Source organism: Siphateles boraxobius, unplaced genomic scaffold (genome assembly GCF_051911475.1).
Source record: "Siphateles boraxobius isolate OS27281-9 unplaced genomic scaffold, OSU_SipBor_1 34, whole genome shotgun sequence".
Lineage (NCBI taxonomy): Eukaryota > Metazoa > Chordata > Actinopteri > Cypriniformes > Leuciscidae > Siphateles > Siphateles boraxobius.
The window spans coordinates 12,501-25,294 of record NW_027508964.1 but is presented as its reverse complement, the minus strand read 5'-3'; the positions used below and the strand labels follow the sequence as shown (position 1 = coordinate 25,294).

General features: G+C 38.3%; 1 protein-coding gene across 1 annotated transcript in view; it reads left to right on the top strand.

Moving 5' to 3' along the window:
- Positions 1–3,502: 3,502 nt before the first annotated feature.
- The window catches only part of gdpd5a (glycerophosphodiester phosphodiesterase domain containing 5a), a gene marked incomplete at its 3' end in the record, with an annotated part of 21,659 nt that continues 12,367 nt past the window's right edge, over positions 3,503–12,794 (top strand). The window contains exons 1-2 of the mRNA XM_077195680.1: positions 3,503–3,577; positions 3,723–3,887. Coding sequence (XP_077051795.1) covers positions 3,771–3,887 — 117 coding nt within the window. The remainder of the gene's footprint in view (positions 3,578–3,722; positions 3,888–12,794) is intronic.

The window sequence follows — 12,794 nt, the reverse complement described above, 5'->3', positions numbered from 1 at the left end:
TTGTCATTGAAATCTGTTGTTTTTCGTTGGAGCATCTGGTGTGGTAATGCTGGGTCAGTGGTTGACTTATGGGTTTGTGATGGTTTTATTTATGATGCATTTGTGGAAACTATCTATTATGCTTTTATGTCTTTCTATAATAAGTAGAAATTAAAATAACCTCCGGTTTTGTTTCTGTTTTCAAGAGTGCTATTGTGGATGTGGCAGTTTGATGTGGTTTAATGTCTCTAAAGAAAGTGTACTGTAAGTCATTTTTTGTGTGTGGATAAATCTAAAAGACACATTTGAAGTCAATATACCAGTTACAAAACTTACCTTTTGGGTAACTTTACATAAGGTCTCATTCATTAAGATTAGTTAATGCATTAGCTAACATGAACTAACAATGACCAATATATATTTTTACAGCGTTTATAAATCCTTGGTAATGTTAGTTAAAGTCCCCCTGTAGTCAATCATTTTATCCCTTAAAACTCACCTAAATTACATATTTAAACGTTTCTTCATTGATTTTTTTTTGTCATGCCTTAAAATAGCTTAGATGTAACTCGACACTCTTGCCTCATTTAGTATGCGTGGCTCTATGAATATGCAAATGAGCCCCGCCTTCACTCACTCAGAGATCCACTCGTTGACGATCACACGTTGATCTGATTGGTTACAAGGTAGTTTGTGACGTCAGAAACACCAGCGATTTCAAAGCGTGTTTTTGAGACTGTCTTTGGTTCACTGCAGTTTTAAGGAGAAAATACTCAGCAATTTGCTTATGAATTTACACATGGTTTGTTTAAAAGCGTATTAAAAACACCACATAGACATATAAACAACATTTAAAAGCTTGATTTTCACCACAGGGGGACTTGAATATAAAATCAATTCTTCATTGTTTGTTCAAGTTCTTTTGATTTGTTTTTGAGATAGGCTATTTATTAAAAACATTTAATGAATGTTGAAATGTACATTAACTCAGGGTGCATTTACTCGACGTTGTACTAAAAATGGAAAAGTCTTTATTTTGCGTTTTTCGCGTACAGACGACAATGTTGTCAAAACGATCCCCGTTCAGACAGATCCTCAAAAATGATTACAAATGCTGTATTATGCATCACTAGCCAGTAGTTGGCGATGTCACTTTGTAAAGAAATGCCACGCGCCTATAGACTGAACACGCATTGTGCATGACATCTCTGTTTTCACAATTTTGCATTTTTGTAGTTTACACAGTCATAATTACACGGGTATAATTTTCAAAAACGTGCACTTTTGAAATGGAAACACATTTTCATTTACATTGTCGTGTAAATGAACGGCCAAAATGCATGTTATCAAAAGTTAATGTTATCAAATGAAACTTTATTGTAAAGTGTTACCAACTTTTGTTTCAGCTTCACAGCTGCATATGAGGAACTGTATTATTCCTTATTCCTCAAGCTGCAAAGACTTGTGAGTGTCAGTCTGGTGGTGTCTGCTGAACTGAGCTTTGGGGAATATGATGACCTGTAGACTGACAGAAAGGTGCTTTCATTCCGTCGGGTCGCATCTGAATATCTGACTCCGTCAAATCTGGAATTCTGTACGTGTGTCTCAGCTCATAATCAAAAAGCTGCTATCACACAGAGTCCTGTAGGATCTGTTCTCAACCTCAGACGGGCCGCTCACAGTCCGTTCACTGACCATCCGATGCAAATTGCACACAAAACTGCCACGAACTCTGTTGATCCAGGATGGTGGAATAACTGCATATTCTTCATTATTTCTTAGTTAATCATATATCCAAAATGATCAGTACTTTTCACTTTTGGATGAATAGAAATAGAAAATCTACACATACATTTCTGCAAAAAAATTTTTTATTAAGAATGCAACAATATTTACATTTTTCTTGAGACTGATAAGGTGATAATTATTTTTATTTTATGGCTGATAATCGATAAATGCTGCATTCACACGGGGCATCAGCGTCAACGCTTGACAGAGGGCGTGTCTGAAGCTTGGTGCTGATCATAGATATATACACTAGATGTCGCCTTGGGCTTCTAAGCATGCGTCAAAACCGCCGCCATCTTGGAACAGGGCTCTTGTCATAGGAAGTAGCTGGGTAACGCTGAATTCATGGATGATGCCGGCCTTTTGTGCTGCGTATGGATGTTCACACGAACCAAATCTAAAAACCAGACAGCAAGGGATTACATTTCACAAGAATGTGAAATTTTGTACATTTTTTTAAAAATTTCTCTGGACTCAATGATAAATGCATGTTTGACCGTTGGAACGAACCAAAACAACTAGAAAATCGCATTCATGACGATTTATGGTGATTTTATTTGCGTTAGAGCTTTTCCTACATTGACGCTAACGCATTAAAGAGGAGGCGCTCCCCTTTTCCAAGATGGCGGCTCTATTGACGCATTCGTTCCAATGAACTGCCGTAGCCAAGGCGAAATCTAGTGTATATATATCTATGGGTGCTGATGTTACCATCATACTGACAACAGCCAATCACATTACTTTTCCGGTGTTGCATGAATGCAATTGGCTAACGTTTGCTCCAGGGTATTTGCATAGGTGATCTGATTGGCTGACGCCTGCGTTGGCGCTTGAAAAGTTGAAAAGTTGAAAAGTTTTCAAGAGCAACTCCTGTGACGCGCCGCAGTGGAACCCACAATTCAGTTCGGCAACGCATGACGTAGCCCATTCAAAGTCAATGAGAAGCGTTAACACAGACACCCCGTGTGGATGCACTGTAAATTAATAAAAAAATAAAACACATGAAAAATTTTTAAGCTGCCAAAAGTGAATTTAGGTGAATCTCAAACATTATAATGCACAGTATGAAAAAAAAAGATAAAATTCGCTCAATTCGCGTTTGGTCTGAACGCAGCATAATGAACAGACTGCGATGTAATTGCAGCTTTTTTATTGCACAATTCTGACTTCTTTTTCACAGTTGTGGTTTACGTCTCGCAATTCAGATTTTTTTTTCTCCAGAATTGTCTGATATGAAGTCACAACTGCGAGTAATAAAGTCAGAATTGTGAGATATAAATTTGCTATTGCGAGAAAAAGTTTATTTTAAAAGTTTATTTTTTGCAATTGTGTTTATATCTCGCAATTCTGATTTATAACACGTAATTGCAAGTTTGTATCTCTCAGAATTTCGAGATGTAAGTAGAAATTATCTTTTTATTCTGTGGCGGAAACAAACTTCCACATTAGATGACAGCAAAGGTAGTCTAAATCTAAAAGTACATTTAAATATCCAATAACAATGGAACTATAAATGAAAACAAACGGTCCATCAATGTGTTTTATAAACATAATTGTTTGTAATTTAGTCTTAATTTTATTTTTTTGTGAAGTGCTGCCAGTTGCCATTGTCTTCAGCTGCTGTTTGATGTAATTTCCTGTATTATCCATGATGGTTTCATTATGAAAAGATTTTGTACTTTTGATTTCACTTGACATTAAATGGCACGGTTAACTCGCTTTACTGTTGACCTTCAGATTCCTGCAATTAATACTGACGCATTGTTTATGCTCCGGCGCTGTAGGATTTTCTCTGGTATGTTTTCCTAAGGCAAGTTTCCCAGACTCAAAGCTAAATGGCTAAATCCTCCACTGGTTCTTCAGTGCAATGTCAACACTGACAGTATAATTTAGTTTCATCTCAGTGTCTTGTTACCAATACTGCCGTTTCTCACAGATGTGTCTCGTCCCTGCAGGTCTGCAGTGTGTGAGTGGGATGACTGCAGATCAGCTGTGGCCTGACTATGGTGAAACACCAACCGTTACAGGTGTATGAGAGACAACTGTGTTTGTCTTGTCTGACCGGGATCTACGGCTGCCGCTGGAAACGGTACCAGCGTTCCCATGACGACAGCTCCAAGGTAACCGCAGCATCATCCAGCCATTGTACTCTAACCGAATAAAGACTGAATGAGGATGATGGAGGCGAAAATTAAACTGACCTGTTGAGTATTTGACCTTTCGCCATAAAACTTTACAGACCAATCATGTCTTCTAATGTAACTCTATGGGGAAACTATGTGTCCTCATTTACAAATGAGAGCATGCCATCAATATAAGCACACCTAAATTTGACCCAAGACAAAGTAATTATTTGACATTTATTTATTGAGGAGGAATAACCCCTTGAGATGAGCCATCTCGTTTTTGAGGGGGTCCTCGAATCCAGATACAGAAATTGACATTGACCTTACAACAGCAATTGACCTTACAACAGCAGTCAAATAGAAAATAACAAAATAAAAAACACATACACATACAAGACTCTCCGCACTCATCCCTAAACAAAGGAAACACATATAATATGTATGTACCGAAACACACAACTAGACACCAGTAAGCACATATACATACAAAATATTTCATGGTATCAACTCAATCAGTGGTAGCCACTATAGAGTGTAGTAGTGACCACCGATAATATTTCAGTAATGTTAATAACTTTTCAAATTGATTAAGGTTGTATCAACATTGTAGAGTATGTGTTTTTCAGTGTTGTGCCTGAACGCGTTCATTGAACGATCGTTCATGAACTTGTTCATATTTTGGGCGAACGTGAACTGAACGTACTGTATTACTGCCTGATGAACGTTACTGTGAACTCGTTCATTCTGGTGTCTGTGAACGACACGCTCTCTCAGTTTAACTTCATTCAATAGAGTGCCAGATTTCTATAGAGCGAAAACACGGATAAAACACACCGTAAACAGGCCTTAAAGGGATAGATCCCCCAAAAATGTAAATTCTGTCAGTATTTACTCTCCCTCATGTTGTTCAACCCCGTTCATCTTCGTTCATCTTCGGAACACGAATTAAGATATTTGTGATTAAATCTGAGAGCTGGATCACTCCTCCATAGGCTTCTAAGGGATTGACACTTGTTCCCCGAAAAGTTATTAAAGACATCGTTAAAATAGTCCAAGTGACTACAGTGGCTCAATCTTAAGTTTATCAAGCGACGAGAATACTTTTTGTGCGCAAAAACAAACAAAAATAACGACTTTATTTCAACTATTGATTTCCTTCTCTGTGGGCGTCGAGTGAGTTCACTAGTGTAACAGCGCAGCGCTTCTGTGTTGTACGTCACATGCATCATCACACACATGACCAGCGTCGGCCAATAGTGAGCAAACGTGTGACGTAGCTCTACGCTATCACGCTACGCTAACTGACTCGACGCCCACAGAGAAGGAAATGAATAGTTGAAATAAAGTCGTTATTTTTGTTTGTTTTTGCACACAAAAATTATCCTCGGCGCAAACGATTGAGCCACTGTAGTCACTTGGACTATTTTAACGATGTCTTTAATAACTTTTCGGGGAACAAGTTTCAATCCCTTAGAAGCCTATGGAGGAGTGATCCCGCTCTCAGATTTAATCACAAATATCTTAATTCGTGTTCCGAAGATGAACGAAGGTCTTACGGGGTTGAACAACATGAGGGAGAGTAATTACTGACAGAATTACATTTTTGGGTGAACTATCCCTTTAAAGGCTGACAGCAGAACCGAAGGGCAACTTGGTAGTCTGTAATGAAGTCCCTCTCCTTTCTCCTCTGCTGTCGGACTGTCTCTCTATCAGACAGAGAGAAACTCAAGCTAGGGTTTCAGATTCCCTGGAGGACGTGTTGTAGGTCAATTCCAATCTGTATACAACAGCGAGAGGCTTACTCAGGTCTCTCTGTCTCTCTTTGACTTGTCCGTTCAATGTCTGGGGACACCAAACTGGATACTGACATTATTTCGCAAAGTTATTCAACCTGAAATGCCCATTATTTTAACCAGGCATCCATTCCTGCGCAGCGATCAAATGTTCTGACCCGGACTGAGCCGCAGTCAGATTGGAAATCACACCTTATCTAATCTTTACAGAAAGTCTTCTAATATTCATAGGGTATCAAGCTTAAATGTTGGAACAATAATTGATTTAAAGATAAAAATCAAGCTCAGTTTCATCCAGCGGTTCTGAAGTTGATCTGGGACCGTTCTGAACTGCAGAAAAACATATATACTGTAAATTAAATGTATAAAATTGAATGTGCATATACATGCATTTTTTTAATTCAGTTAATTTATTTCAATTAATTGTAATATATACAATGTATAATAAAATTACATTATTAATTATATTGAAATATATATAATATACATTTTTACACATATACTGTGCAGTTAGCAGTATTCTAGTATTGTAACATGAATTAATTTTTATTTTATTTCCATGTTCCTGTTTGGTTTGAAGCTTGCAAGGATTCAGTTTGTGGGTTTTTGTTCTTTGTTTTCACCTCCCCACAAAAAAAAATTCTTAAACACACACACACACACACACACACACACACACACACACACACACACACACACACACACACACACACACACACACACACACAGTCATTAGTTCATCCTTTCATTTGAACAGACTCTCTGAAGTAACACCTTCGCATTGAGAGAAAAACTCATCAGAAGCCCTGTGATTGGCTGGCATACCGCTGGCACCGCCCACTCTATAATTAGAGCACGGTAACGATGTGTCCTACTCGATCTGCTCATGAGCAGGTCTGGAGGAGCTGATTGGATTGAGGGATTAGCAGCTGTCAGCTGTGCAGAATGAATGAACAGAACAGTGAAATGTGTCCTTTGCTTTAGCGTGACAAAACAGTAGAGTGTTGGCGCTTGCAACGCCAAGGTCATGGGTTCAATTCCCAGGGAAAGCAAGAACTGATAAGAACTTATAAGAATGTAAATGTGTACCTTGAAATGCAATGTAAGTCGCTTTGGATAAAAGCGTCTGCCAAATGCATAAATGAAAAATGCAAATAAGTCAGTCCATTTTTAATTTCTCTATAAGGCTGTATGGAATCATTAGAAAACCACATGCGAGGTGTTTATGTTGGGAGTTGTATTTAAGGGGTCAGATGACTTATTGGGGCCTTTGAAATGTTGGTGAAAAACTTCATTGGTTAAAAATAAGATAGTTTAATGCTACAGAGAATGAACCTATAATCTTCTCATCTCTCTGTTTACAAACATGCATACCATAATGCCCTGTCCTCTCCCAGTCTGCACGCTAGTATTGTTAAAGCTGTTAGATTGAGGTCATCTGGGACACTGGGTTCTGTGAAATGCTTAGCTCTGTTTTTGAAAGAAAGAAACGAATACTTTTATTCAGCAAGGATGCATTAACTTGATCATAGGTAACAGTAAAGACCTTTATAATGTTACAAAAGATTTCTATTTCAAATAAATCATGTTCTTTTGACATTTCTATTCATCAAATCAGGGACGTGCACAGGGGGGTTGCTCAGGTTGCCCGGGCAACTGCCCATATGCCCTTCTCGACTCAAGTTGCCCTTCCGAGAAAAAAAAAAAAAAATCGTACAATGGCTGCAGAATTTCACATAGGCCTAGATACATTTTTTATTTATTTTTTTTTAAATCGCAAAGCCTCATTCACTTCCATTCGTGCACCGAACTTGAAAGTCAGTAAGGGAAGGGCAAACTGTTTACGTGGCTGCAGCGCTGCACGCGACCGGTGCGTAAGACCCCACAAATTACTTAAGGCCCCGCCTCCATCTCGTGTCATAGCGTGTCAATTAATGTGTACAACATCCATGACAAAATGAAGCGAAACTATCCTTCTGATCACGAAAAGAGGAAGAATTAAAAACCCATGAGAGTGAATTGCGGGAACAACAATCAGGTAAACTTGTGTTCTCTCCTCTCTAAGTTTGATGTCAGCAAAGTTTGATGTTTTTCGGTCTTGCTAACCTAGCTGGGCAGGCAGTGCATCTCTTGCATCACTTTGTGCCTGACAAAAGTGAGAGTAAAATAAAAAAAAATTATAACGTTTGTTTTTGATAAACGACAAAGTGCAACGGTGTTTGTTTACTGCAGCTCGGAAAACATAACCGCGTCGCGTGTGTTATCGTGCGTTCATATGCGCGTGCACGAAATGAAACTCGCATTTTTCACGCAGAAATATGTGGAGACCAGACATACTGTACAATACATGCACGTGAATGATGGCACTCCCAATCAAAGTCACATTTATAAAACAAGAAACTGATGATCTAGTCTCAGTGTAGTTAAAAACTCTAAACAACTGCACTAATTATGCAAGATAGAAAGCAATGTATTGACAATTTGACATTGATTGACTATTGATTTATAGGCTATATTGAATTTAAAATGTTGATTAGCTGGACATACTGGTCAATATGGATGCACATCCCTCAGTAAATAATAACCATAAATCAAGAATTGCTTCAACATGCATAATAATAAATAAATAAAAATCATACTGATGCCGAAAATACCCAGGCTGTAGAGAGAACCAAAGTTAATCCCAAAAGCCAAAGCTCAGGGTTATAATTTATTATTTTCTTCTTATTTATGTTTACGTTAATATTCACTTGTTATGTTAACATTCTATAGAAAATACTCTATTCAATAAATATTGTTTGTTTGAACCTCATTCTGTTCTATATTGTTGTACTTATTCTTTGACTGTTTTGTTTACCTTAATCATTATCTGGGGTCTAGTAGACCCCACTGGACTTTTCCTTCATTTTTTAAAAATGTTACCTTCATCTCAGGGGCATGAAACTACGTGACTTTTCCTAAATAATCTATCGAAACATGCACAAAAAAAACTGGGCTTGATTTGGTTGTTCTAAAGGTGTGTAAAAAAAATGTTACCTTTTAAGGTCTTTGGGGTCAAAATGACCCCACATTGAAAATGAATGGGAAAATGAAAAAAATGACTTTTTTTAATTTTGTTTGTCAAAAAAATAAAAGTAAATCCATTATAAATCTGTAAATTTCTACAAATAAACCAAGGTCTGGTCCTAGAGCATAAATAAAAAGTAGAACGAACTTTCTATCTCACACACACACGCACACACACACACACACACACACACATGTATGTGACTGCCAATTTCTGTAAAAATGCTCCCTGTTGCAAATAAAAAAACAAAACTGGCATACATCTAAAAAAAATTACATTTAAATCAAGGTCTGGTCCTAGAGCATAAACCCAAAGTGGAACGAACTTTCTATCTCATACACACACACACACATACACACACAAACACACATTTATGTCACTGCAACAGAGAGCATTTTTTAGAAATTGGCAAATAAAATCAACTAAACTGGCATAAATCTAAAAAATGTCACATATGCAACATGGAACAAGCTTGTTCACACACACGCACGCACACACACACACACACACACACACACACACACACACACACACACACACACACACACACACACACACACTGAGAGAGAGAGAAAGAGAGGGAAAGGGCATGATCAAAGAAAGATGAAATGCAGCTGAACTTTTGCACTCTGAGAAAGTTTACGGTTAGATGAAAGAGCTGCAGCAGTATTTTGAAAACATCCCAGTTAGAGTATAAAAGTGGCAGTCTGGGTCTCACACACAGCTCATTCTGTGACAGCACCATGGACAAAAGGTACAGTCTTGAGGAGACCCTTGATTTCATACTGGATGAAAGTGACAATGAAGAACCCCTGGAAATCACTGACCCAGATAATCCTGAGGACTTTACCACTGACACAGAAGATGAAACAGAGTTTCAAGAGGATTACCAGGAATCTGAAGAGGAGGATTATGAGGAGGAAGGCCATGCAGATGAAATGTATTTGTCAAAAGATGGAAACATAGTCTGGAATTCTACTCCACCTCCACAGAGGCCAGGACGAGCTTCAGCATCAAGAATCATCAAACTAACACCAGGACCGACAAGGTATGCGTGCTCTCGCGTCGATGACATAAAGTCTGCCTTTTTATTATTTTTTCCAACTTCAATGCAGAACATCTTGATTGAAATGACTAATTTGGAAGGCAAGAGAGTGTATGGTGACAGCTGGAAGGATGTAGATTGGACAGAGCTGGAAGCTTTTATTGGATTGATGCTTCTTGCCGGTGTTTATCGCTCACGCAATGAGGCCTTGACAAGCCTTTGGGATGCTGAAACGGGTCGTTCAATTTTTCGGGCTGTCATGTCCCTGAAAAATTTCACAAAATTGACAAGAATTATCCGATTTGACAACAAGGACACAAGAACAGGTCGACGTGAGACTGACAAGCTTGCTGCAATACGTGACATCTGGGATCTGTGGGTTGAGCGTCTCCCTCTTATGTATAACCCAGGCCCAAATGTTACTGTAGACGAATGCTTGATTCCGTTCAGAGGAAGATGTGCTTTCAAGCAGTACATTCCCAGCAAACCTGCTAAGTACGGGATCAAAATCTGGGCTGCATGTGATTCCACAAGCAGTTATGCGTGGAATATGCAAGTGTACACTGGGAAGCCTCTGGATGGAAAGCCTGAAAAAAACCAGGGTATGCGCGTGGTCCTCGACTTGACAGCAGGTCTTCAGGGCCACACAATAACTTGTGACAATTTTTTTACGTCACATGCCCTGGGCCAGGAGCTCCTAAAAAAACCGCTAACAATGGTTGGGACAATAAGAAAAAACAAACCTGAGCTTCCACCTGCTCTTCTCGCAACAAAAGGCAGAGATCGTTTTTCTTCTCTCTTTGCCTTCAGTGACACACATTGCCTTGTATCTTATTGTCCCAAAAAAGGCAAAAATGTATTACTGATGAGCACCTGCCACAAGGAGGCGATAGTAAGCGACAGGGAGGACAAGAAGCCTCAAGTAATCTTGGATTACAATGATTGCAAAGGAGGAGTTGACAACTTTGACAAGGTATTTCCATATTTGATATTCATATACATAATTTGCTAAATTTATAATGCATTTCTTTTGTCAGCAAATGTACTTATCTATGTGTCTTTGTAATATTGCAGATGATTGCAACCTACAGCTGCAAGAGGAGAACAGCTCGATGGCCAATGGCTCTTTTCTCAGCCATGATCGATGCGTCTGCCATCAATGCTTTTGTGGTATGGAATGCGATCAATCCTGCATGGGAGGGAGGAAAGTGTTTCAAGCGAAGGCTGTTTATTGAACAGCTCGGAACAGCTCTCGTGAGTCCGCACATGAAGAGCCGAAAACGCCTGCCTCATACACCAGCCTCAGTCAAATTACTGAGGCAAATGCAAGATCCTCCGTCTGATAGTGAAGAGGAAGCTCCAGGACCTTCCATCAAACCTCCATCCTCTAAAAGAAAGCGCTGTGAGGTGTGTCCAAGAAACAAAGACGTGAAGTCTGGAAGGCAATGCACAAACTGCATGAAGAACATCTGCCTTGCTCATACTCTCAACATCTGCAAGATGTGCATGGACTATAGTTCATTCGTCCACAAAAAGAAACAGCACTGAGAGGTGTGTCCATGCAGCAGAGACGTGAAGTCCAGATGGGACTGCAAAAACTGCAAAAATAACATCTGCACTGCTCATGTTAACATCTGCCAGATGTGCATTGACAAGTGCTTTCACTTGTTTATTAGCCATGTGATTTGATTTATAAAAAAGTTGTATTGTTCTGTGAACCCTTCACTCCTGTTCATTACAGTTTATTGGTGCTGTTGTTTTGTATTATATTGGTTTATTTACTTTTTAAAATTCATCTTGTTCTAAAATATCTTGTTCTAAAAAAATAAATAATTGTTAATAAATAATTTTCTGAAATAAATAGTGTGTGATTAGTCATGTCATAGTGTTGACTTGTAATGTTTCTGCAAATGTATGTATAATAATTTGCAAAAGCAGATAATTCAAAATATATCAGAAAACATCAACAAATTCTAACTCTGACAAAACTACAGATTTTTTATGTATTTCAAAATGTTTAAATAAATATTCACAAAATATATATCATAAAGTTGTGAGGAGAAGTTGAATCATCAAGAAAAAATAAGTGAAAATGAATGAGTCTCTATGGCCCTCTATAGGTACATTTGGTCATTGCACTTTAATTCCTTAACTATAAGAAATAAAGTTGTTCGACTAACCTTTAGATGACATTATTGTATCCCTAACACATAGAGCAATGTCCAAAAACTATTTAAATTTAATTAATATCATAATTTAAGTGATTTTTTCTTTAAAAAAATATTTTTTATGATCCAATTTATAGCCTAGTTATGTAATTATGCAGTAAATAGGTACAAAACTTCAAAATTTCCACAAAAACACAGTATAAATGTATAGTTGAGAAGTAAAAAAAAAAAATGATATATAGTTTTCCATATAAAAAATGTATATTTCCTTATGCAATCGCTCTTTAAAAGTTTGGGGTCAAAATGACCCCAAAGACCTTAAGTGTTGTCCTTTTCTAGGAGTAATTAAGGGTTAAAGGAGGGAGGATTGTATTGGGAGCACTGAAGTGTCAGGTGTGATTGTGTGGCAATGGCAAATGGTTTACATAGCTCACAGCGTCACAGGTCAGGTAGAGGGCCCCTTTTGCTTAGGGCCCCAGGGGGAGTTCAGGATCGGCCCTGGGTTTAGCAGTCGATTCTGTTGCCTACCGGAATTCCTGTTCCCTTTACGCAATCATACCTCAAATCATGCGTAGTTGCCCGTAGCCTACCATCAGAACTGAATACGAGCAAGAAGCACAACTGAATGTAGGGGAAGCCCTTTTTTCAGGTCAGAGCAACTGCCCCTCATAATTCCTGTGCACGTCCCTGCATCAAATAATCCTTAAAAATCATAGTTTCTACAAAAAATATCACGAGACGGCCACCAGTCAACCCGAAAAAAAGTAATATAACCATTCCAATAACCCCAAAGCTGTTCAGTTAAGCTAAAAAAACTGTATAGTTCCC